At 41.1% G+C, this 24,482-nt stretch overlaps 3 protein-coding genes across 7 annotated transcripts in view; 1 reads left to right on the top strand and 2 right to left on the bottom strand.

Annotated features, from left to right (window-relative positions):
* Positions 1 to 12,617, top strand: part of LOC127659378 (actin filament-associated protein 1-like 1) — a 50,646-nt gene extending 38,029 nt beyond the window's left edge. For both annotated transcript variants that reach the window (XM_052149158.1, XM_052149159.1), the window contains exons 10-19: positions 823 to 901; positions 1,144 to 1,293; positions 1,514 to 1,725; positions 3,063 to 3,208; positions 4,395 to 4,452; positions 9,626 to 9,731; positions 10,173 to 10,340; positions 11,200 to 11,375; positions 11,491 to 11,613; positions 11,901 to 12,617. In XM_052149158.1, the coding sequence (XP_052005118.1) occupies positions 823 to 901; positions 1,144 to 1,293; positions 1,514 to 1,725; positions 3,063 to 3,208; positions 4,395 to 4,452; positions 9,626 to 9,731; positions 10,173 to 10,340; positions 11,200 to 11,375; positions 11,491 to 11,613; positions 11,901 to 11,927 (1,245 nt within the window). In that variant the 3' untranslated portion in view covers positions 11,928 to 12,617. The remainder of the gene's footprint in view (positions 1 to 822; positions 902 to 1,143; positions 1,294 to 1,513; positions 1,726 to 3,062; positions 3,209 to 4,394; positions 4,453 to 9,625; positions 9,732 to 10,172; positions 10,341 to 11,199; positions 11,376 to 11,490; positions 11,614 to 11,900) is intronic.
* A 92-nt stretch (positions 12,618 to 12,709) lies between these two features.
* LOC127660221 (securin-like) lies at positions 12,710 to 14,467 on the bottom strand. 4 transcript variants are annotated; one of them, XM_052150344.1, is made up of 6 exons: positions 14,350 to 14,467; positions 13,858 to 13,968; positions 13,609 to 13,766; positions 13,454 to 13,526; positions 13,225 to 13,374; positions 12,710 to 13,132 (listed from the first exon to the last, which is right to left on the bottom strand). In XM_052150344.1, exons 2-6 carry the CDS (start codon positions 13,946 to 13,948, stop codon positions 13,050 to 13,052), a joined length of 555 nt encoding a protein of 184 aa, XP_052006304.1. In that variant the 5' UTR covers positions 13,949 to 13,968; positions 14,350 to 14,467; the 3' UTR covers positions 12,710 to 13,049. The 4 variants fall into 4 exon arrangements, with proteins under 4 accessions (XP_052006304.1, XP_052006302.1, XP_052006305.1 ...); XM_052150342.1 differs by having other exon boundaries at positions 12,710 to 13,135; XM_052150345.1 differs by having other exon boundaries at positions 12,710 to 13,135; positions 13,609 to 13,760; positions 13,858 to 13,956; positions 14,350 to 14,429.
* Positions 14,468 to 15,662: 1,195 nt separating this feature from the next.
* On the bottom strand, positions 15,663 to 24,285 carry LOC127660167 (gamma-aminobutyric acid receptor subunit pi-like). The gene is made up of 10 exons (XM_052150275.1): positions 24,226 to 24,285; positions 23,046 to 23,129; positions 22,849 to 22,961; positions 22,237 to 22,304; positions 21,921 to 22,138; positions 21,694 to 21,776; positions 20,734 to 20,871; positions 16,532 to 16,684; positions 16,074 to 16,267; positions 15,663 to 15,968 (listed from the first exon to the last, which is right to left on the bottom strand). Exons 2-10 carry the CDS (start codon positions 23,096 to 23,098, stop codon positions 15,663 to 15,665), a joined length of 1,326 nt encoding a protein of 441 aa, XP_052006235.1. The 5' UTR covers positions 23,099 to 23,129; positions 24,226 to 24,285.
* Positions 24,286 to 24,482: the final 197 nt, after the last annotated feature.

Raw genomic sequence — 24,482 nt, forward strand, 5'->3', positions numbered from 1 at the left:
TGTTTCTTGAACTAGTGCTGCAGTATGCTTGGTCTTCTAAACTCTGAATGGGGGTCAATTAATTAATGTGAAAATAAAAAATAAATAATAATGAAAAAAAAAAAAAAAGCTCTCTAGTATTTTAATGGGATTCCAAGGTCCTTCAAAAATTGTCAAAAATAACATGGTGTTACTACGGTACCATGTCCGAGTGTTTTTATTTTTTTGTTATATATTGTTGTACGTTTTAGCTGCTCTACTCCTATTTTATTGTTATTTTACTCCTCTTTTAAATCAGTTGTTTAAAATGAATGAGTTTGCTTTCTATCATTGTGTGTAATTACATCCCCACCTTTGCTGCTAAAACTGCAGGTCTGTGTTTGTGTGTAAACAGACTGGGAGGCTAAATGTTGTGGGCTCACTCTCCATCTGTTCTGATTAAAACATGTCAGGGTGGTACATTTTGCCAGAGCAGCTGTAAATAATGTGTTGAATGTAAGAGGCTTCTTGTGAGGGACTGAATGATGGGGTCTGTTATTATGTACATTATGTGTTTCTGTATGTCAGGAAACACATTTTATCTGAATTTAGCAGTGGACTGTGAAAGGTACACTATGCTGGGAGTGAGTTTCCTGTCTGAACTCTTTTGCAGTAGCTGTCTAGCCACAGGAGTGTTTAGAATGAATTCCTCATTCAATTGTTTGTCTAATATGCATAGCAAATTTGTTTTAGCATTACAAATTGATAACAAACCCAATTAGATTTATTTTGTGCAGATAGATTTGTACATTTTAACATTGGACAAATATTTAGTTTGACCTGGCTTTGCTGTTTTCTCTCTAGTGGCTGTCAGTGGAGAAACAAACCTCAGATTCTGACAGTGTGCCAAGTGGAGAGAGTGCCCGTGACAACCGAGAAAATGGTGATACATCTTCACTCACTCTCTAAGAGCTTTTTCCACAGGTTCTTTAGAAACTAGCTGAAAGTCAGAGCAGGATGTGGATTGTTTGTATTTATCATTGTTTTGGCCAGTGAATGTCTTGTATTTGGCCTAATTCCTTTAGATTAAGTGTCTGTAGATTTTCTCACTGGTGTACGCTGACCACATATGTTATTATTTTACCTTTCATTTCATTCAACCAACATACCCATATGTGTTTACAGGTAAACCTAAGCGTGGTGCACTGTCAGAGCTTACAGGCAACGTAAGCAGAGCAGCAGGAAGGAAGATCACAAGAATTATCAGTTTCTCCAAAAGGAAGCCTCCACTGCCAGGAGACGGCCGCACCTCGCTCGACCAGGACCCTCGGTGTGGTACGAAACCTGGCTTTTTCTGTCATATCCCCTTTATGTTCTCAAATTACAATGCCAGAGATTCTCGCCACCTGTTATTTTCAACATTTCTTTCTTTGCCTTTGATCTCAGACAATGAACTGAAATAAATCTTACACCATGAAACGGATGACGGAGAAGTGTAACAATAGCTCTAATGCTTTATGTGTGTGTGTGTGTTGTGTGTGTGTATGTATGTAAGGTTATGTGGGTGTGCTGGTTAATCAGTGCTGGAAGGAGCACTGGTGTCGTGTGCGGGCTGGATCTCTCTACCTTTACCATGAGAAAGGAGAACAGCGAATCCCCCATAGCATTGTGGCTCTGAAAGGCTGTGAAGTTGTCCCAGGTCTGGGTCACAAACACCCCTTTGCTCTGCGTATACTGAGAGGAGGGGCAGAGGTAGCAGCTTTAGAGGTAGGGAATGTTTTGTTTAGAGCTTTCACAAAAGTACTTGACCAATAATTTTCTTTGTATGAAGGCAAAACACAATAAACCTAATGTTATCAATATTGAGACTGAAATCTGGCTTCTTCCACTATAAGCTGTCCTGTGGTGAACAGGTTTGGCTCAACTAAGCTAAGTTTCTGGGAAACTTTTGTTTCAGTAGCTTAAAAATCCACACTACTTTACACTTTTTTTTTTCTCAGTTTCAGTGTTGACAGTTACTTCATTTAGCTTTTTAAAGGACCTGTGTTTTATATTCTGCCATTGTGAGATAACCATCAAAGCCCAATACAAAGACACAATATCCATGTCTACCATTAAATGCTTATGTTCCATGTTAAACCATAATTGCTTATGTTGGACCCATGGCCTAGTGGTTAGCACACATGCTACTGACACAATAGCTGCTTTTCCACTATCAGGCCAGTGCTATCAACTGCTCAGTCAGGGCAAATAGCCTCGGCCCTTGAGCCGCAACATCAATATTTATCTGCTTTCCTACTATCGGGCCAATATCCCTTCAGCATTGCCCTAAAACTCACCCTTAATTCGCCACCTTGGTTCCAACCATTTGTTCCATTTCACAAATAAGAGGGAAACTCAAGCTGAGTTGTCAAACTCTGGAGACAAGTTTGCCCTCCAAATTAATATGAATTTGTACTGTGCCTGCAATTGTTTTGCACTAGATACACAACTTAGCAAGTTCAGCGACAATGTACTAAATCATATTTTCGTACAGCAGACACTGTAGATCTGACATTGCACATTTTCATCAGCCCAAATATTCAGAAGAGCCCTGATTTCGTCTAATGACAAGTACTGATGGTTTTCCGTTCTCTGTTAAGGTAAGCTGGCAGCTAGATGTGAAAAATAGGTAAATTAATGTATTGGCGCTGAAAACTCTGACTTGATTAAGCAAAACTCTGCTTATGTCTGTGACCCTGCCTCAATCCCCAGCTGGCTTTCTTTGGCCAACGTGTAACTGGCAGGCCAAAGGTCTTTGGCCCCTGGCCCCAAGCAGGCATGATGAAGCCCCTGAAGTGACAATGGGAACGCACCTGGCATGCACTAGCATGCACTCATTTGGCCCGATAGTGGAAACGTGGCTATTAAGCCTGGTGTTTATGTGGGACAAGTGGTTCGAACCTGGTCTGTTCTTGTTTCCTGATCTTTATCTTTCCCTTTATTCCCAACACTTCCTGTAATCTCTTTACATTCACAATCATTAAGGCTGTTGATTTGACTCCGGTTGTGTTAGGGATTGTGCTTATTGCTCATTTGTGTTGCTGTGTGTGTTTGTGTGTTAGGCGAGTTCCTCGGAGGACTTGGGCCGTTGGCTGGGAGTTCTGTTGGCTGAGACCAGTTCCTCTGCTGACCCGGAGTCCCTACATTATGACTATGTAGATGTGGAAACTATTGCCAACATACGCACAGCCGCCCGTCACTCTTTCCTGTAAGTTAGTGAGGGTGAAAAGAGACGAGTTGTGGCAAACTTGGTTGGGCCATCTTGTTTTTAATTAAAGGGATAGTTCAGGGATAGAAAATTGTGTTATCATTTACATTATTCATTTCATTTTCATTTATTTATTTATAAAGCACAAATAAACACAACAGAAGTTGACCACTGTGCTGTACAAATGAAGTAGTATAAAACAAACCACACACAATACAGTAACAGACAATAAAACACTAGGTTAGGGTTTAGCGAAAGTTATGAGTGAAATGCAAGAGTTAAAAGATAAGCCTGTAGCTTAGATTTAAAATCATGTACAGACGTTGCAGACCTCACAGATAAAGGAAGACTATTCCATATCCTAGGACCGGCCACTGAAAATGCACGATCACCTCGCAACTTCAATCTCGATCTGAGATATGACAGTATAATGCTGTCTGAGGATCGCAAGGCTCTTATTGACTTTTTTACATTTACAAGATCTGACAGATAGGATGGTGCCAGACCAGTCAAAGCCTTAAAAACTAGCAGCAAAATTTTAAATTCAACTCTATAACACACTGGCAACCAATTTAAAGACAATAATATCGGAGTAATGTGTTCTCGTCTATGAACCCCAGTTAAAAACCTGGCTGCGGCATTTTGGACCATCTGAAGCCGTGACATGGAGGATTGGGGTAATCCAATATATAGTGAATTACAGTAGTCCAAACGAGATAAAACAAAAGCATGTGTGACAGTTTTAAGATCATTAAAAGACAGAAGTTTAAGATGGAAAAAACAAGACTTTACTACAGAATTTATTTGTTGGTCAAACTTGAGAGATGAATCAAAAAGAACTCCCAAATTTTTCACAGTGGGTTTGATTTAAGAGTTTATATCTCATTAAACCTCATGATGTTCCAAACCTGTATGACTTTCTTTCTTCTGTGGAAAAAGGAGATGTTAGAGAGAATGTTTAGTCTCAGTCACCATTCACTTCCATTTTCTATGCATCCATACAATGAATGTGAATGGTGTCTGAGGCTGTCATTCTGCCTATCGTCTCCTTTTGTATTCCACAGTAGAGAGAAAGTCAAATGGGGTTGGAACAAAAAAAGAAAAGAGGGGTGGGGGGAGTTGGGGTAAACAGTCCCTTTAAATATTCTTGATTCACATTCTGTTATTTAATTTTCCTGCTATTTAGATGGGCGACATCCACAGATTCAAGAACGTATGATGAGGTCCCTTTTGAAGCCATGGAGGTTTGTATCAACTCCACTTGATCGCACATGACCAAACATTTGGGTGTACACACTCACTAAAGTATTCTAATGCATAGACGTCTTGCCCAGATGCACAACATCAACACTTCAGTCAGCACGTGCTGTCCTAATATAGCTGCAGTGTGTAGCGTAATCACTACAGAGGGTATTCTTTGAAGTGTGTGTGTGTGTGTGTGTGTGTGTGTGTGTGTGTGTCATTTCTGTCATGGTGCTTTACAGCGGCCAAATGGGGGCTCTGGACGGGTGCGAGGGGCTGGTAACCCCTCTACCCTCAATCTCATTACCACTAAACCACGAGATATAATTAAGCTAGTGCCGGAGGCCCTGGGGGGACAGGCGTCTATGACGTCTCCTGGCCAAACTCCATCAGGCAGAGCCAGGAGACTGAATCCTCACCCTCGGGGCTCCTCCAGAAACAACAAAAAGCCACTACGGATGGCCACGTGGAATGTTCGAACACTCACAGCGGAGGAGAGGCTGCCACTCCTCTGTCGGGAGCTGGACCGGTACCGCCTGGATCTCTGTGGTGTTCAGGAGGTCCGGTGGACCGGCTCTGGCTCTTGCCACTATGAGGGGTGGACTGTCCTCTACTTGGGGCAGGCGACTGCCAAACAACAGGGAGTGGCTCTTCTTCTGAACAAGAGAATGAAGGCAGTGTGGGAGCGTGGCGGCGAGGTGTGGGAAGCTGTGAGCCCCAGGTTACTTTGGGTTCGCCTTCCCATCAACCAGAGGCGCAGGAGTGGTGGTCGTGGTTATTTATGCCCCCACCGAAGACCGAACATCCGTGGAGGGATGCGGAAAGACCGATGAGTCAGATGCCTTCTATGACCTCCTGTCACAGGTGTTGGCTAAAGTGGCCCCTCGGGATAGAATCATCATGTTGGGTGATTTCAATGCCCGAAGTTGGTCATGATGCTAGCACCTGGTCAGGAGTGATTGGAAGACATGGGCCTGATCAGCTCAATAACAACGGCAGGAGGCTGCTAGATTTTTGTGCAGCCCATGGGCTTGTAATTACCAACACACTGTTCCGTCATCGGCAGCATCCACACAACATCATGGATGCATGCCGGGTCCAAGCAAGAACATCTGCTGGACTACATAGTGACGGAACAGCGGATGCGGCCCATGTCCTTGACACCAGGACCTACTGTGGAGCTGATCTGCCCACTGACCATCGACTTGTCATCTGTAAGATGCGCCTGCCATTCTTCCACTCGGTGGTGGGTGTAAACCCAGGGCCCCTTTCAAACCCATAGTGGCCTGGTCTAGGCTAGCTGATGAAAGTTGCAGCTGAGAATTTCAGCATCGCTTGCAGCTGGAGTTGGCATCGTCCCCCACTCCTCTGGATGTCGAGGGAAATGGGCGAGGTTTAGGGCTGTGGCTCATGTAACTGCAATGGCAGTTTTGGGCACACGGTCCAGACCTCCTCATAAACCCTGGCTGACAGAGGAGGTGTTCAGGCTGGCTGAGAAAAGCGACAGGCCCACTCTCATCGCCTACAGCATCCCACGTCAGAGAATGAGGAGGATTACCGCAGCCTTCGCCGGAGGTTCGGAGAGCCGTGAGGCGCTGCAAGGATGGTTGGTGGTCGCGGGTTGCTGAGGAGATGGAGTCTGCCTCAGTGGCCCACGATCACAAATCGCTCTTTAATTCTATCAAAAAGTTACTTGCAGCGCACACCTATTACCATCATTAGGGGAAAGAATGGTGATCCAATCTCCGACCCCCAGAAACAGGTTTACAGATTTGCTGAGCATTTCTGTGAGGTCCTGGGGAGGGAAGTCCCTGAGCCTGGAAAACATTGTGGGACAAAGTGGGGATGACCCTGCTGGGGCTGCGTGTGCCACAAATATTGAAGGAAGAAGTCACTCCTTGTGGGTGGCTGGCTGAGGTACCATCTTTAGAGGAAGTACTGATGGCGATCCAGAGCCTGAGGCCAGGAAAGGCACCGGCAGAGATGATCTCCCCAGTGAAATGCTGAGGGAGGGTGGTGTTTGTGCACAGACTGCCCTACATGACATCATAACAACAGTCTGGACCACTGGGCGGGTTCCGCAGGATTGGAAGGATGCCCTGGTGGTCCCTCTCTTTAAAAAGGGGGACCGCTCAGATTGTAATAACTATAGGGGCATCTCACTCCTCAGTGTGCCAGGAAAGGTCCTGGCAATGATTATTCAACATCGCCTTGCCAGGCACGCTGAGGAGAGACTTGCGGAGCCCCAGTGTGGTTTCAGGAATGGGCGGTCTTGCACAGATGCCATATTCTCTGTCCGTCTGCTTCAGCAGAGGTGTAGGGAATTCCAGCAAGACCTACATCTCTGCTTTATTGACCTGGTCAAGGCCTATGATACCATCAGTAGGCCTGGGCTCTGGGTTGTTCTTCGTGCTTTCGGAGTCCCAGACCCGCTGCTCGCGATCATTAAGGACCTTCATGATGGCGAGCGGGCCCGGGTAAAACTACGTGGTTGGGAGTCGGAGCCATTCCCTGTTCACCTTGGAGTGCGACAGGGATGTCCTCTGGCCCCCACATTGTTTAATATCTATTTTGACCATGTGGTTCGTGAAGCCTTCGATGGCTGTACTGGAGGAATTTCCATCTGGTACAGATATAATGGGAGGTTGATCGATGCCCGGTGCGGTCAAGGGATGGCTCCCTATTGGTCAACCACATTATGTATGCTGATGATCTGGTGATTGCTGCTCACTCAGAGGAGGAGTTGGAGGCGCTGCTGATGAACCTGGAGCTTGCCACTAAGAGATGGGGCCTGACCATCAGCCCAACCAAAACTAAGCACCTTCCTGGGTATTATGTACCAACGGACACTACACCCCCACAGCTCCCAATTGGTGATGGGGCAGTTGTGGAGAGAGTGGAGTGTTTTCCATACCTGGGAAGTGTGCTTATGACCAGCTCCGGTTTGACAGCAGAGGTCTCACTCCGAATCAGTCGAGCGGCATTATCTTTTCATCGGCTGCGTAATGCTGTGTGGAAGCTACCCGGTTTGTCGCTCCACACAAAGCTTCAAGTATTCTCGGCCACGGTCATTCCCTCCCTCTCTATGCTTGCGAAACGTGGACCCCCTAATGGAACATCATCGCCGGCTAGAAACATTTAGGCTGGCTCTGCCTAAGATCCATCCTGGGTTTAACCAGGTTGGATTGTGTGAGGAGCTCACAAGTCTTTGAAAGATGTGGACAAAGTCCCATCGGTGAGCTCCTCCGCAGGCAAGGTTGCGTTGGCTGGGTCATGTAGCCCGCGATGCCCGGCCACCGCATGCCTAAACAGTTATTGTTTGGCCGGATAGAGGGGCTAAGCGGAGCGGCACGGGCTGGAGAAGAGATGGGGTGATGTGGTACAGGAGGATCTGGAGCTGAGTGGACTTGCCGACCGACTGGTACCAGCAGTGTCAAGATCGGCCTCTTTGGAGGAGGCTTGTGAAGGATGCTGCTGGCCAGTTGGAGGCAGTCGCCTCCAACAACAACGGAGGGCAGAGGAGCGACGCTCACAACAACGAGCAGAGCGCAGGGTGGCTAAAGCACAGCAAGTTGGCACAGTGGGGGGCACAGGTGGTGCATCAACCAGTCATCTCAGTCATTCGACCCATGTCACCGGTTGGATCTGTCCCGTGACCTCCTGCCAGCGGGCGTTCGACACTTCACGTGGCCTTAACGTGCACATAGCCTGGCACAAGCGTCGTGGTGACGTCACCGCCACTTAGTGGCGAATGGCGGTTGTTGTTGTTGTTGTTGTGTGTGTGTGGTTTTGTATGGTCTCATCTGCATCTGCATCTGTTTAAGATTGTCATAGCCCTTCCTTTGCCTCTATATGTCACTTCTCTTACTACACTTTCAAAACAGCTCCTTACTTTCAGAAATTGAGGGAGAATATACAGTCGGATTCAAAAGTTTGAGTACACTTGTTCAGATGCTTCTATTTAGCATTTTTCTAATTTAAAGTTGAATTGAAAAATACATTTCAGAATGTCTTTGTATTTGGTATGTCCCTCTTTTGCTTTTTTTTAGATGACATTCTCTTGAGCTTCCATGGGCTCCACAAGTTTGCACAACAGAATTAACATGTTCCAAAATTTACTTTTGATTAGTGACCTAGAAATAGAGCAGAATCTTCAATATTTCTCATTATTTTTACATTTTATCATTTGAAGATTGTTTTTTTCAAAGTCCTGAAACTATTTTAAGATTTAAATTACATTTTGAATTTCAGATTTTAATGTGGTCTCTTGATCCCCACTGTATCCTTGTGCCACTGTGTGTGTGTGTGGGGTTGGGTTGTGTGATTGGTGAGTACATGATTAGGTTACAAATTGGTAATTACAAAGGTATCATGCTATAAATGTGGTTTATGATATTTCTAGTGTCCCCATAATTAAAATTGCTTAAAAAACGTAAAAAATGTTTTTCTGAAAATGTAAAAATTCTGTAAGTTTTTTGTGAGGGTTAGGTTTAGGGGTAGGGGATATAATCTATAGTACGTACAGTATAAAAATCATTATGTCTGTGGAGAGTCCTCATAAGGAAAGCCGTGTGTGTGTGTGTGTGTGCGGTCGGGTGTGGTGCTGGCAACCCACCCCCTCATGTACCGTTCCAGCCTTCATAGGTGCTCGCTAACAGCACTTGCCCCTACAGTCTGTTAAGGCTAAATAGGGGATCTTTGTGTGTGTGCGCGCGCACCTGCACTGACGGATTTTTAGTGAAAGATGAGAAGTGTGTAATGAATGTTTCTGTAGTAGGCAGGGGTTAGAGCAGGTTCAGTCTTAATGGCCTTTGGCTTCTGAGCAGCATGTTAAACCCAGTCTGAACCCATAGAGGAGCACTAGCTCTCCTTTTCTAAGCATGCCTCAGCACTGGGGATTGTGTGCCCTCAATACACTATGCATTTTTTCTGACTTTTTTTTCCCAGTCAATATTTTATTCCAAAAATAAACAGTTTTATTGTTTCAGATTTAGAGGTCTTTTTGAAACTGATGAAGCAACATACAGTAGAATATACAGATAGACAGACAAGCAGATAGATAGATAGATAGATAGATAGATAATCAAATTTTAGGATTATCAATTATATTTTAGGATTTTATTAAAAGTATCTTCATTCGGTTTCTGACCTGTTACACTTTTTTGTTCTCATCAGGAAAATGAGAGGCTGAGGGGAGGAACCCAAATAAAACATCATTCTTTCTCCAGCAGTGACCCTGCAATGCCCAGTCCACAAATCACATTAAAGCGCCACGGCTCCAGTGAGTCCCATCACACAGCTGTTGTGTCCAGCATTGTCTTTAGACATATCCTTACTTTTACATTCTGTTTGACATTTTACACACATTTTCTTCAAATGTATTTTGTGGTTTACTACAGAAAGTTATATCTTGATGCCCCATTTGCCCCATGTTTTTATGGAGGCAATGTGAAATGATTAAGTATTTGTTAGCAATCCTGTTTATTCTTGACCTCATTTTGACCATTTGACCATGACACGTTCTCATGCCGTCACATCAGAAGCATGAAGCAGTCCAAATAATGTAACCTGAGCTTTAACAAGGCATTTTCGTTTGATCTACGGCTCTCTGCATTTTCACACTCTTTTCTCACACTCAATACTACAGATAAGTGCTAAGAGCTTTGCCACCTTCCCACAGCCTTCTAAGAGGCTGACCTTTGAGCTTTTCCTGACATTTCAGATGCAAATCAGTATGGGAGGTATGGGAAAACTCGGGCACAGGAGGATGCACGCCGCTACTTGAAAGAAAAAGAGGACCTGGAGACAGAAATAGACCATATCAGAAGTGCACTGATCTCTCTGCGGAAGGACAAACGAGAGGCCAAAGAGAAAATGAAAGGTGCAACCGGTGAGAAAGAGCTATTCCATTTCTAATTAATGTGATATTACACAGGTACAATATTCGCAGTACAGAGGAGAAAGCTGTGTGTTTTCCCGATAATTTTAGATTTGTTTGATTATCATCGATTGCAGTTATGGCATTAAATATGTTTTGTGTAATTTCACAATGGTCGTTTTCAGAGATTCATTAGAGATTCTAAGTGTCCTCATTTACAAGCAAAATAGTCTTTTTAATGCTTATTTCTGCAGGTTTACTGCATATTTTAATTGGAAATAAAGCAAAAGCAATCCAATCATGTGAAACATGCATGTCTATTCAAATAAAATGGTTAAATGTATGTCCAAATTGAGATGATCCATAGTGTTAATAAAACAACACCGAACCTACTTTCCCACCTTTCTCTCTAGCCCTATTAACATATTAATTTGAGTGATGACACTAAAAAGCAATATGTTGCGAGGGCCCCTTAACCATGGTTAAATCAATGTAATGCATTTTCAAGTTTTTTTATATATTTTATAAAACAACATAGCAACAGCAAAATTGTAAAAGGCACAAAAAAAATATTCATATTAATCAGAATAAACATGTCTTCATCTGAGACATTTAGCTGTTTACAGTTGTCAAGTAACAGCACCTGGCACATTAATAGAGCACAATCACTTTATTGCATTTTAAAACAGATTCGAACTTGGCTTATCGAACAGTTGGAACTATACTTTTTATACTTTCCAGCTTTCTCAATTACATAACTTGTGTCTGTAGACTTGTGCTGATTAATCATCACAAATTTCTTGAAGTTGTTGAGATAACTTATCTCTGCCAGGAACATATATGTAAATGTAATTATCTATGTGTTGTGCAGAAAAGCTAAGGTTGGCTTTAGAGGAGCGCGTAACCCAGCTGGAGGAGAGCTGCCGAGTGAAAGAGAGCGAGCGTGTAGATCTAGAGCTCAAGCTCACTCAGGTAAAGGAAAACCTGAAGAAATCTCTGGCTGGTGGAGCACTGGGGGCAGCTGCAGAGTCTAAACTAACAAGCCAGGTACTGACTGGATCTGTGCCACAGAAATCAATAGCAATAAAAAAAAATAAAAAAAACAAGCAAAGATGGTGATCAAATGTTCTGTTCTTAAATATGCTCCTTGCTTTTCTGTCAGACTCAAAGGACTGAGACTCCATGTATTGAGTCATTTCTACCCATCAACTGTGCCTCAGAAATGCGCAAGAGGCCCCCCTCCATCTACGCATCCACAAAGGGAAATGTTATGCAGAAAGCCAAGGTAAAACACAGAGATATATCAAAAGGCAAATAATGCAAACAGATCAGCTTGTTGCATCAATAGAGATACGACTAAAAGCATTCAGTGAGTTTACAGTAAGGCTTTAATGAGTTTCGTCAGTCAGTTTAGGTGGGTTCCCCCTGGCATTATGATAAATTATTTTTTCTTTTAGGTCTCTATGTGGGTAAATTCAGAGGCTACTAATAATGTGGCCTCAGACACATGAAGACATTAATTGTAGATTTGCCAGTAACTTAGAATTAAGCCTACTTTTTGTTTTTAACTAGGAATGGGAATCCAAGAAGGGGACATAAGGAAACGGCTGATCAGGAAATCCCAAAGACTTGCCATGTCAAGTTTTACAAGAGAACTTTCCTGCCAACCTCCCGACTGCTGTATATGCAAGTCCATTGACTATGGTCACTGCCACTTTTATGACCTTATAATTGGATTACAATGACAAAGCAGCAGCTCCCTTTTCAGTCAAATGATTTGCCCTGTTGAAGCCTTGTGAAGATGTTCCATAATGTTCGAGACACAAACTGGTGATATCAAGAGGCAGAAGAATGAATACAGGATGAGGAATTATAGTTTGGTCAGTTGCAAGTGCAAGGAAGAGTTTTGTTGTGGATAGCTGGAAGTTGAAGCAAATGGAAATGCATGTGTGAGACAATCCACTTGATTTAAGTAATATTAATTTTAAATAAGAGTTGGCTGTTCTGTAAAAAGTGTTTAACTCCGTTCTTAAAACCTTTTTTTTTTTTTTTTATACTTAAAATCCTTGTGAATTAACCAAGTGGTGCTATTAACAGATTACATGAGACAAATTGTACATCATGTAGCAACAATCACTACAACATCATACTTTAAATACAGCTTGTTTTCTAACCCATTATTTTCCCTTTCTATATCACTTTTTAATGTGAGTAACATTTGCACTTTAATGTCTTTTTGACATGGAGATGGGTAAGGGAATATTCTTTTAATAAAGATCTAAAAATATGTATTGGTGTTCCTTATTTAAAGATGCAGGTAATTCATCACTTTAGCAATATAACCAATTGTATTTTGTAATTGCACAAATTAAATTAACACGTTTTGATTCCAGGACACAAGTCTGGATTTTCTACTATAAAGACACTGAACATTTTCTTATATAATGGTTTACAGAAAGAGGATAATTGGTAGATCATGTACTTTTGTTCAAAGAATTTTCACAGACCTGTTACTAACATTGTAATATGAAAAACAGATACATTTTGTTTTTTAAAAAAGCCTCAATGATTGAAGAGCATGGACAGGTCAATAAAAGTTACCCTATCATTTAAAATGCCATGGCTCTTTAGACACAGATGCCTTCGAACAACCAAAACGTTTAATACAACATCTAAAAACAGTACAAAGTGAAATATTACAATAAAACTATGAAGAAAAACTCAGAAGTCACATTCAGGAGGCAAATCAACAGTCAGCTCATTGATCGTCTGCAGGAAGGCCTCCATTTCATCAACATACTCCACTGCTGTATGACAGAGAAGATAAAGAAACATCGATTTTGCTCAAACTTGACAACTGACAAAGGTTGAAGTGTTTTCCAATTATACAAGTTACCTTTGGGCATCTTAAAAGGTGAGAGTGGCAAGCATGGTTCCACTAAAAGCTCTTTCACTGGTGAAACGGTAAGCCATGGCTGTTTTGTCAGACTAGCCAGAGAGAAACGACTTAGGTAGATTTCCTCTGGAACTGGAGATGTCTCAAACTCTACACATTAAACATAGGAAGTCAGTTGATGAGATCAAAGAGTTCAGTGGCAAAGCTATAATGAAGCAGGCAGGCTTACCACTTTGATTGTATGGGAAGAACTTCTCAATCTCTGGATAGATCTCTCCAGTAGATTTAAGAGCCACTTTATGCTGTTAACATAAAACAATAATACAAAAATAAACAATCAGTATGAGAAAAGAGACAAGATGACTTTATTCCCCAGGAACCGACCTTGGCTTCAGCATGTTTAATCTTCTCTTCTGCTTTATTAGAGAGGCCTGGAGTGGCAACAACCTTATTTATGACTCCCAAAGCTTTTCGGCTAGATTGCAGAGGAGCTCCAACATGTGCCTTGCCTGTCAGAGGTGTTCTCAAGCATTGATCTGTAACTATTAAACAGGAATAATGAATAAATGAAGACTGGTCAAGTAAGTGGCTCACTAGGCTTTGAGACACAACACATGATTCTACATTGCAGACCTGCAGCCGAGTGCAGTCTGTTCTGGCGAGATTTGATGGCTGGAGTGGTCAGTCTACCATTCTCCTGATCCAAGTAAATCATGGTATCCATGTTTGTAGCTAAACACAGCACTGGCAATGAAAGTAAGAAAGAAGATACGAAAGTCCAAGAAACAACATATAAACCAAATTTAGCGTTAAGACAATGATAACGCTATTCTTAATTCATGAATTGCGAATCAGATAGGACTAGCAGAGCTTTTGCCATTTAGATTAGATTTCGCTTTAAATATGAAACAGCCAAAAGTGACAACAGAAGAACTGTGCTTGCAAACGTGGTTTATTCTTGAAAACTAAGAGACCATATATCAATAATTAAGTTAACTTTGCAATTTCAGGTCAAAATATTCCCAGGCAGCACACGTGAACTAACCGTTACTCGTTTTCTAAATTGTACCATTTAATGTCTTTAAATTCAGTACAGCTTAATAGACAAAGCGTTTTACAACTTACCTTTTTCTGTGTTTATTCTTATTTTAAAATCGTGTTCTCAATGTCAGCACGAGCAAAATGAAGTTTGTTTTGGTTCCGTGGTTTCCCGGTTGAGTTTTAAAAGGCAACCTGCTTCCTGATTGGCTGATGGTTTCGTTTCCTCTTTTCTTAGACGATGCTCTTTTCATTGTTCAGCGCGACAGGGCCGCCATGTGGTCAGAGCAAGGAAAGCAATTGTGTCGCAATTTACATTACTCAATAAATAAACAAAACAAAGCAACGCAAGAAGAAAAAAAGCATGTCAATAATTAAACCCTTCACCTAAAAAAAGTTCACCAAAAAGGAAAAATGTCTCAACCTCATGCCATCCCAAATGTGCATGACTTTCTTTCTTCTGCTTGACACAAAGATTTTCAATATTTTCAATATATAAGAATATTTCAGCTCTGTAGGTGTTCACAATGCAAGTGAATGGGTACCGAAACTTTGAAGCTCCAAAGATATAGATGAATATCTAGATTTAAGATTGAATCACTCCAGAGGATAAATCTATATCTTCAGAAGCAGCATATAGGTTTGTGAAAGAAACAGATCAATATTTAAGTCCTTTTTTATTTTTTTACAATCAGTCTCCACTTTCACATTCTTCTTCTTTTGTTTTTGGTGATTCATATTCTCATGCATATCACCACCTACTGTGCAGGGTGGCGAATTTATAGGAAAGAAGGACATAAATATTGATCTGTTTCTCACCAACACTTATCACATATTGCTTCTGAAGACATGGATTTAACCACTGGAGTGTTATGGATTACTTTTATGCTGCCTTTATGTGCTTTTTGGACCATCAAAATGTTGGTTCACATTCACTTGCATTATATGGACCTACATATAATAACTTAAATATGCTTCTTAAAATCTTTGTTTGTTCAGCAGAAGAAATAAAGTTTGGGGATGGCACGAGGGTGAGTAAATGATGAGAGAATTTTCATTTTTGGGTTAACTATCCCTTTAAATAAATAATTAATGTGAATGCCATTACATAAGAAATAAGAGTGGACAAGCACAACATTATAATTCTTTGTTTCCTGTTGCAGATCTGTCTTTATGAAGATTTATGTGTGTTGATTTATGTAATCTTTACATTCCTAATTGCTTTATAAAACACTTTCTTCAGTGCAACAATGAACAATGTAAAAGAGAAATAGTCCAGCTCAGCATTATGGGGCAGTATTTGGGTGGAAATTATAGATAGTCAGTCTTTTCACTTTTTCTGTCAATTGTGCAATACTCAGATAATTTATGAATATGGTTAAGGTAGAGCTCTCTGTCCATTAGAATAAAAGATAATACAGCCAGTAGAAGATGTTGATGAGGAGAAATGCCATGGGGAACAACATGCGTGCATGACTGTCGATGTTGTGAGGATTCTCAACACTCATCATGGATGCGGCTCTGCGAGACATTTGCTTTACAGAGGACAAACTGCACCCCTTCTCTTGCTTCTTTGACTTCTCTCCTTCACATGTCACAGATTGGTCAGTCGCCTCTTGCTGGGTGGATTCTTGTGTCGCCATCTTTTTGGGTGAACTTAAAAAATGGGTTGTATCGTTTGACTCCTCAAATTCTTTCAGGAGTTCCTATAAAAAGTGGATTGAAAAAAAAAAAACATTGTGAAAATGCACATGATGAAATACAACTGATGCTTATGTACTACTTTGAACTACTTTACACAGGTTTCTCACCCTTTGCACATCTACAATGGTCTGGTGCTGCATGGTGCAGAAATGAGCACAGGCATATTCCACCAGAGCTCCAAAGATGAAGGTGAAACAGATACCAAGATAGACATCAATGGCCTTAATGAAGCAGTTGGCATTGGGCAGTGAGGTCCTGGCACCCATCATTAGTGTGGTCATTGTTAGAACGGTGGTCACTCCTATGAAATAAATTAATTCATTTTATAAAAACATATTTAGGTATATGATATAGAACCAGTGATACAGGTTGTCCTTATTTATTTATTTAAATATATTTTTCCCAAAAAATATCACTAAACAATATCCCTATACATTTACATTTAATGCATTTGGCAGACACTTTTATCCAAAGCAACTTACAGAGCATTCAAGGTATACAAGGTATCTATAGAGGTAGAGATTAAAGGAATAAATGTGTAAAGAAAAAAACTGAGAGTACTAACCGATGCAGGTTCGAGCTGGTACAGATGACTGACTGATCCAGAAAGACACCCATGAAAGAACGACCAGTAGTGTTGAGGGCACGTATGTCTCCAGAATGAAGAAGAAAACATTTCTGCGCAAAGCAAAGTGCAGCACTAGCTTCGGGTAAAATCCTGCAATAGATACAGAATCCTGAAGGATACTCATAGTGTAACAGATTGTAATTGAAGGACTCACTGAACACTTTATTAGGAACACCTGTACACCTACATATTCATGTGATTATCTAATCAGCCTATCTCAAGGCAGCAGTGCAATACATAAAATCATTCAGATGCAGGTCAGGAGCTTCATTTTATGTTCACATCTACCATCAAAATGGGGGAAAAAAAACTGACCTCAGTGATTTCGACCATGGCATGTTTTTTGGTGCCAGTCAGGCTGGTTTGAGTATTTCTGTAAATGATGATCTGCTGGGATTTTCAAGCACAGCAGTCTCAGAATGGTGTCAAAAACAAAAAAACATTCAGTGAATGGCAGTTCTACGGACGGAAACACCTTGTTGATGGGAGAGGTCAACAGAGAATGGCCAGACTGGTTCGAGCTGACAGAAATGCTACAGTAACTCAGATAACCATTCTGTACAATTGTAGTGAGCAGAATAGCATTTCAGAATGCACAACATGTTGAACCTTGAGGCGGATGGGCTACAAAAGCAGAAGACCACATCTAGCACTTTACTGGCACCATTGTGTAGTGCAGGGGTAGTCAATAGGCGGAATTCCGTTCCAGATCCGGACCGAAGCACATTTCAATCTGGACTGATCTTTGTGCTAGTTACTGACACCTGGCTATGTGATTGTGTAAGCATACGTGTATACACACGGAGCGGGAATAAACCACTTTCGCACTTTGTTCCAGCTCTGCGCGTGTTGCCTCTCTCGCCGATATAGACATAAGGCCACATAAAGCCTAATTCATTGTAGCCTAAGAGTTGCAGGTGTGGTTATTTTAACATAAAAACATTAACATCTAAAACGTTAACGTGGTGCCTTTAGACTATATAGTTTTTTCCCAGTCTAAATTTAGCTGTATTAATCAGCATGTTATGAGCCTTTCATAATAAACATAATTTTGTTCTAATTTGTTCTAAATTAGATGTCATCATGGATGACAAGGGAAGCCTATCTATACTTATTATGCAAACAGTATCTTAATGCTTCACTGTTGTAATGTAAATTGTTTGTTTGTTGTCAATAGATTCTCACTTTAAGGAAAATATAAAAATGGTCCATTCAGAGTTATTATCTGTCAAAAGGCCTCCTGTGTCCCATACATATATATATATATATATACATATTTAAACAGAAAAGCTGTACTGTTGTCATTCAGCTTCAAAATACAATGTTGGTCTTGTCTTTTAATATTCATATCCAAGTGCCATCGACTCTGGGCCCCCAATGTCATCATGCTTCATTTCCAGTTTTGAAGAGACTATTTTGACTGTTAGGAATATATATATATATATATATATATATATATATATATATATATATATATATATATATATATATATATATATATATATGTATATATTATATGGCAAGTTATAAAAATCTATTTAAAAAAAAGATACATAATTTCCTAACCATATAACTATGGACACCATGTAAGCTACATATTATTATCTGGACCTTTCTTGGGAAGGAAATGTAGAGACTGGACCTCTTGGAAATTTAATTGAGTTCCCCTGCTGTAGTGTTCCTAATAAAAAGCTCAGTGAGTGTAGATTAACAGGCACTTACAGTAATGAATAATACATTTCAAAGTGGGCAAGGTACATTATGTATATTGAAATCGTCATGGTTACTGTTGTAACCTCCGTTCCCTGATGGAGGGAACGAGACGTTGTGTCAAATGTAGTGACACAAGGGGTCTTTCTTGAGAGCCTCGTGTACCTCTGACCTTGAGAAAAGGCCAATGAGAAATTGGCATACAGAATTTTCATGTCCCGCCCCCGGACATCTGTCAGTCAGGTTTTTGCACTGAGGAGCCGAGAATAAGGTATGGCCTTCTACAGTGGTAGGTCTAGTGTCATCAGGGAACGGAGGTTACAACAGTAACCGGGATGTTCCCCTTCTGTCACTCACTCGACGTTGTGTCAAATGTAGTGACACATGGGGTCCCATTTAAAAACACCATGCACTAGACCATGTTACGTGAACTGCTGACACAGATTCAAGAAAGCTACTGCATGCTAGAAGCAACTGTATCGGCCGCATGTAAGCGTCCACACGCCCCCAGAAAAAGGTGTCATATACAGACCTTAGGTTCCCAGCACCCCTAAGGGGAAACAGGTGGCATGTCTATCATGGGAGCAAGCCGGCCAGCCGTGGCCTTTTCTCTCTCTAAGTTTCTCATCATGGTGCATAAAAAAGCTAGGGCTATCTTAACGCTATGAAATGCGTTGGGGAAGGTGATCTTTTCTGTTCCTTTTCTTTCAGGCGGAAAATAATCTGCAGAGACCACATCCTGCCCAGACTGGGGGGAGGTGACATGTGGTGAATACGTCACATGGGTTGTCAAGCCACACGTGAAAGTGGCGCAGTGGTAGGTCCTACCTGATGAGGGAGGAGCTCTACAAACACAGCGACCGGGGGCAGAGGGACTGCCCAAGGGAGACATGGGTCCGCCGACAGGGGAACCATACCGCAGAACAAAAAAAGATCACAGGGATTTGCCTGAAGAGGGAATTAGGCCTGTGGAGTACTCCACAAGAGCTCTGTACTACACCAGTAAAGAGCTCTTGCAGATTGTAGTGGGTCTGGCCACAAATTCCTCCACTGAAATTGCAGGCCAGAAGGCTAGGGAGGAAGAACGTAAAGGAAGCGAGCGCTTAGTGGCTAACCAGGGAGAGAGAGCACACTGAATCATTTTGGTGAAAGGTGCTAGGTGCAAGCAGAACATCCGGTTTGCTGTTCCATATTACAGAGTTCTACCAGCTCGGACCTGACAAAATACAGGATGAGACCAACTCAGAAATCAGAGACCGACTCAGACAACCCTGATATTGTAGAATCTCGCAAAGGTATTGGGTGTTGCCCAGCCCGCTGCTCTGCAGATGTATGCTAGGGAGGTGCCATTGGCCAGTGCCCACGAGGATGCCACACTTCTCATCGAGTGTGCTTGAACCCGCAAGGGGGCGGGTACAGCCTGGGTCTGGTAGGCCAGGGAGATAGCATCAACGACCCAATGAGCTAACCTCTGTTTGGAGACGGTGTTCCCTTTCCGCCATCTGCCGAAGCAGACAAAGAGCTGCTCAGAACATCTAAAGCTCTGCGTGTGGTCCAAATAGATAAGAAAAGCACGTACCAGACACAGTAACGAAAAGGCTGGGTCTGCTTCCTCCCGGGGCAGCGCTTGCAGGTTCACAACCTGATCCCTGAAGGGGGTCGTAGGAACCTTGGGCACGTAGCCCGGTCGTGGTCTTAAGATGACGTGAGGATCTGCCGGACCGAACTCCAGACAAGTGTCGCTGACAGAGAACGCTTGCAGGTCCCCAACCCTCTTGATGGAAGCTAGCACTATCAGAAGGGCCGTCTTCAAGGAAAGGGCCTTGAGCTCAACTGAGTCAAGCGGCTCGAAGGGGGGTCTCTGAAGGCCTGAGAGGACCACTGAGAGATCCCAGGAGGGGAACAGGCTTCGGCCGGGGAAGATTCAACCTCTGGGTGCCTCTAAGAAACCTGATAATCAAGTCGTGCTTACCCAAGGACTTGCCGTCCAATGGGTCATGGTGGGCCGCTATAGCGGCTACATACACCTTCAAGGGTCTACACTCTCTTTTAGAACTATGCACTCTTTCAAACAGAAGCGCTGTCGAAGCGCCCAGGGGCGTGGACTGCGCAGCGTGCAGAGAAGGAGAAAGCCGCTGGTAACAATGATCCAACAGCAATGCTCTGCTTACAGAGGTGAGTGGAACAGTTGTGAGATTCAGCTTGCTGCTGCACAACCGCTCGGCTCCGAAGAAAAAATCTGACTGAAAAATGCACATCCGCTTCCCTTTATACCCGTATGTCCGGGGCAGGACATGCAAATTCTGTCTACCAATTTCTCATTGGCCTTTTCTCAAGTTCAGAGTTACGCAAGGCTCTCAAGAAAGACCCCTTGTGTCACTACATTCGATACAACTTCGAGTGAGTGACAGAAGGAGAACAGTTGTTACCTGTTTCATACACTGCTTCAGATACAGTTGTGTAGTAGCTCTCTACACTGTACTGCGCCAGACGCAATGTATCTAACCCCTTCACTGAGTCATTCCCTCGAGTCCAATAAAACACCACATCCTGTAAATTATAGCCCCCTGAACACACATACACACACATTTAGGTGTTATTGTTATGATATTAAGTATTAATGAGTAGCTGACACAAAACATATCCATTGGAATTTATTTTATCACGATTCTAGGCAACACTTCACAATAAGGTTCTATTTGTTAACATTGGCAAATGCATTAGGTATTATAGACTTAAAATAAACAATGTATTTTTTACATAATTTATTTATCTTGGTTAATGTAAATCTTTGACATTTTTTAATTGTTAATTCATGCTAGTTCATAATGCATTCATAGACAACTTAGAATGTTAAAAAGTATATTAGTATGTGTTTCAATTATCATTAACTACGTTAGTGATTAATTCGTGATGTAACAGTATTGTTCATTGTTAGTTCATGTTATGTTGTTGACTAATGTTAACAAATTGAACCTTATTGTAAAAGTGTTACCAATCATGTTTATATATATATATATATATATATATATATATATATATATATATATATATATATATATATATATATAAATTACCTTTTATGTTTAACCTTTTGCAATAGTACATCTTTAGTGGACAGTGAAACGAAAAATAAATTTTTCAAATGAAAAGTACAAATATTTAATGTAATCTCAATTAATATGATGTTAAATAAAGCTAAATACACTACATTGTAATTATTAAAGAATTCATAAAATGCTGTTTAAAATAGTTTTAGATGGAGAATTGCCACAGCAGAGCATGTCAACGTCCCTGTTTCAGCCTGTTCTTGAATAATAAAAAGAAGCAAAATCCATATAAAGATGTATTCGATTTTTTTAGAATTGTTTGACAGTGAAAAGGCTCACAGCTTTCTAGCTGCAAGGTACATTCTTGTCTATCCATTGGATACTTGGTGAGGTCCATGTTGCAGGCGATGGTTGCTGTTATGCTGTGGAGAAAAAGAGGGATATTGATTGAACCATTTCAGTGGGAAGGTTCCCCAGGCACACATACATGGAAATGATGCATTAAAGTCTAGCCCAGAGCAGCCTTTGGTAAAAAAAAAAGCTGTAAATTCAGAATCAGCATTTACCGCAGAGCGTAGAGCACAGTTCCATTGCTGAAGATACGGATCAGTCGGTTCTCCACAGTGACATCATGGAGGAAGGAACGTTTAGAATCAGGGATGAACGTATCAGGAATCCACAGCAGGGAAACCAGCCGGCCATCCAGACTTAGACTTTCATTTCCAGGGAATACCAGCCGGGAATCTTGCCATCGTTGCCTTAGAAAAATGGTGGCTGTGTAGTCCTGGGAGTATGGGAAAACAATTAAAAATCCAATTTTAAATATTCAATATGCCTCAGTTGAATCTTATAAAAGAAAAGGAGATTATAAGTGAATAGTACCATGTTGATCTCAGAGATGGCATCAATGCTGGCAATATCCAAACTCATTCCGATTTCAACTGGGCCCTCTTTGGATAAAGAGAATGCATGGTTACTTTGCAAAATGTTTTACTCAAATGTAGTAAATATTTAACCAGCAACCCCAGCTGCATTCACCATTAAAGGTGTTCACTGCAAAAAATGATTTTCTTGACAAGTATTTTTGTCTTGTATTCCTGTCAAATTATCTAAACTTTCTTAAAACACGATTTATTTACTTGTCAAGCAAAATGGGATAAGATATTAAGTCTTGTTTTAAGATAAATCTGACTAAATTTAGTGAACTTTAGACTCAAAACAAGAAAAAAATCTGCCAATGTGGTAAGCAAAATAAACTTAATTTAAAAGGAAAACAAGTTTATTTTGCTTATCCCATTGGCAGATTTTTTTCTTGTTTTGAGTCTAAAGTTCACTAAATTTAGTTAGATTTATCTTAAAACAAGACTTAATATCTTATCCCATTTTGCTTGACAAGTAAATAAATCGTGTTTTAAGAAAGTTTAGATAATTTGACAGGAATACAAGACAAAAATACTTGTCTAGAAAATCATTTTTTGCAGTGTTGGCCCTCACCATTAAAGTTTGGCCTTAAATAGCGGTTGTAGCCTTTCATCAACTTCTGTATGGTGGGCTGCAGTTGAGAATCATTCCATTCGCCAAACTGATTCCCATAAAACCCTCTTTCACTGAGACACAAATAGAAACGGTTAATGCGGATGGCCTGTGATGAATTATTAGTGATGGCTTCAGGTAAGTATCTCTTTACTCACCCATTTGTAAACAACAGAAAGAGACCTGTCCAGAACAGGAAATAATGCAGCATCGTGTGATATTGTGATATGGAGGAGTTGTTGCTGTGGAGAGGGTTGAAGCAAAGCAGTTTGTTACAATATGTCCTCATCAACCATGCAAACTTTCAAATTCTAGTGCTTTACCAGCAGATGGCAGCAAGTCTCCCTGCCAACACAGAATTGCACCACCAAAAGCACTGCGTTAATTTGCCATTTTATTTAATGCACAACTTCGAAGTCTCTATTCCTCTTTTGCTTAATTTTATAGTGGTGATTGCCTTGCCTCAGAACACAGTAATAACCTCTGCATATATTGTCATGGGACCTGAACAAGGAGCAGACCATAATGAAAGTCATTGGACCATTTTACCATAGATCAGCCCCCACCACCATTACCTCTCTCTCTCTCTCTCTCTCTCTCTCTCTCTCTCTCTCTCTCTCTCTCTCTCTCTCTCTCTCTCTCTCTCTCTCTCTCTCTCTCTCTCTCTCTCTCCTTTCTCAATGGCTTGCTTCTTTTAGATTTGAGTGATCTTTGAAAATGTCAAAGTGCACTTTTATTCTCAAATGAGTCATATAATTGACCTCTTGTGCTCGACTGACATATCTCAGATTATCATGTGTCAGCATATGTGAAAAAAGTAGTTGAAATTAGTGCAATAAAGATAGCCAATGCAAACATGAAAAGACATATATACACACACACATATCTATCTATCTATCTATCTATCTATCTATCTATCTATCTATCTATCTATCTATCTATCTATCTATCTATCTATCTATCTATCTATATATATATATATATATATATATATATATATATATATATATATATTTCAACATCTTTTTTAGCTTTGCATTGGCTATCTTTATTGCACTAATTTCAGAACAAATAAACAAATTGCACAGTGCTCACTGACATTGTGAACACATAAACAACCTCTTTACATATATATATTATCAAAATATACAAAATATACCAGAATGTTGAAAATGTTCCACTTTCTTGTAGCTATGATACTTATCTAATTATTTCCACTAACTATCCTTCTTTTCCATCTCCCCATTCTTCAGTTGTGACTCTCCTCCTCCACCTCATCCCTCCCTCCATTCTGTCATCCCTGTCACAGCGTATGACCATCACAATGACAGCAGTTACCTGTAGAGATCTGAGATGTAAATGAGTGTGGATTTATCCTACATTCTCAATCTTGGTTCCTTGCACTTTAGGTGTCCCAGCAAAAATGTATCCAAATTGTCCTAAATCCTTAAAGAATTCACTTTTTCTTATGGCGCTTGTACTTTCTTTCATCTGGAGCTTGTATTGTTCCTTGATCTTATTGTTTCTTGATGCGGTGTCTCTTCTCTTTCCAACAACGGCCTCGCACTCTGAGAATATCCTCTATATGCCTCCCC

This window comes from Xyrauchen texanus, chromosome 19, assembly GCF_025860055.1.
Source record: "Xyrauchen texanus isolate HMW12.3.18 chromosome 19, RBS_HiC_50CHRs, whole genome shotgun sequence".
Taxonomy (NCBI): domain Eukaryota; kingdom Metazoa; phylum Chordata; class Actinopteri; order Cypriniformes; family Catostomidae; genus Xyrauchen; species Xyrauchen texanus.

Excerpts from the sequence above, each read along its gene's own strand:
- LOC127660167 (XM_052150275.1), bottom strand. The coding sequence starts at position 23,098 with ATGCTGCATTATTTCCTGTTCTGGACAGGTCTCTTTCTGTTGTTTACA. Across the intron at positions 22,962-23,045 it reads TTTCTGTTGTTTACAAATGG|TGAAAGAGGGTTTTATGGGA; the intron begins GTGAGTAAAGAG and ends TTTGTGTCTCAG. Across the intron at positions 16,685-20,733 it reads TGAAGCAGTGTATGAAACAG|GATTTTACCCGAAGCTAGTG; the intron begins GTAACAACTGTT and ends TATCTATTGCAG.
- LOC127660221 (XM_052150342.1), bottom strand. The coding sequence starts at position 13,948 with ATGGATACCATGATTTACTTGGATCAGGAGAATGGTAGACTGACCACT. Across the intron at positions 13,767-13,857 it reads CAGACTGCACTCGGCTGCAG|TTACAGATCAATGCTTGAGA; the intron begins GTCTGCAATGTA and ends CCTGTTTAATAG. Across the intron at positions 13,527-13,608 it reads TTAAACATGCTGAAGCCAAG|CATAAAGTGGCTCTTAAATC; the intron begins GTCGGTTCCTGG and ends TTATGTTAACAG.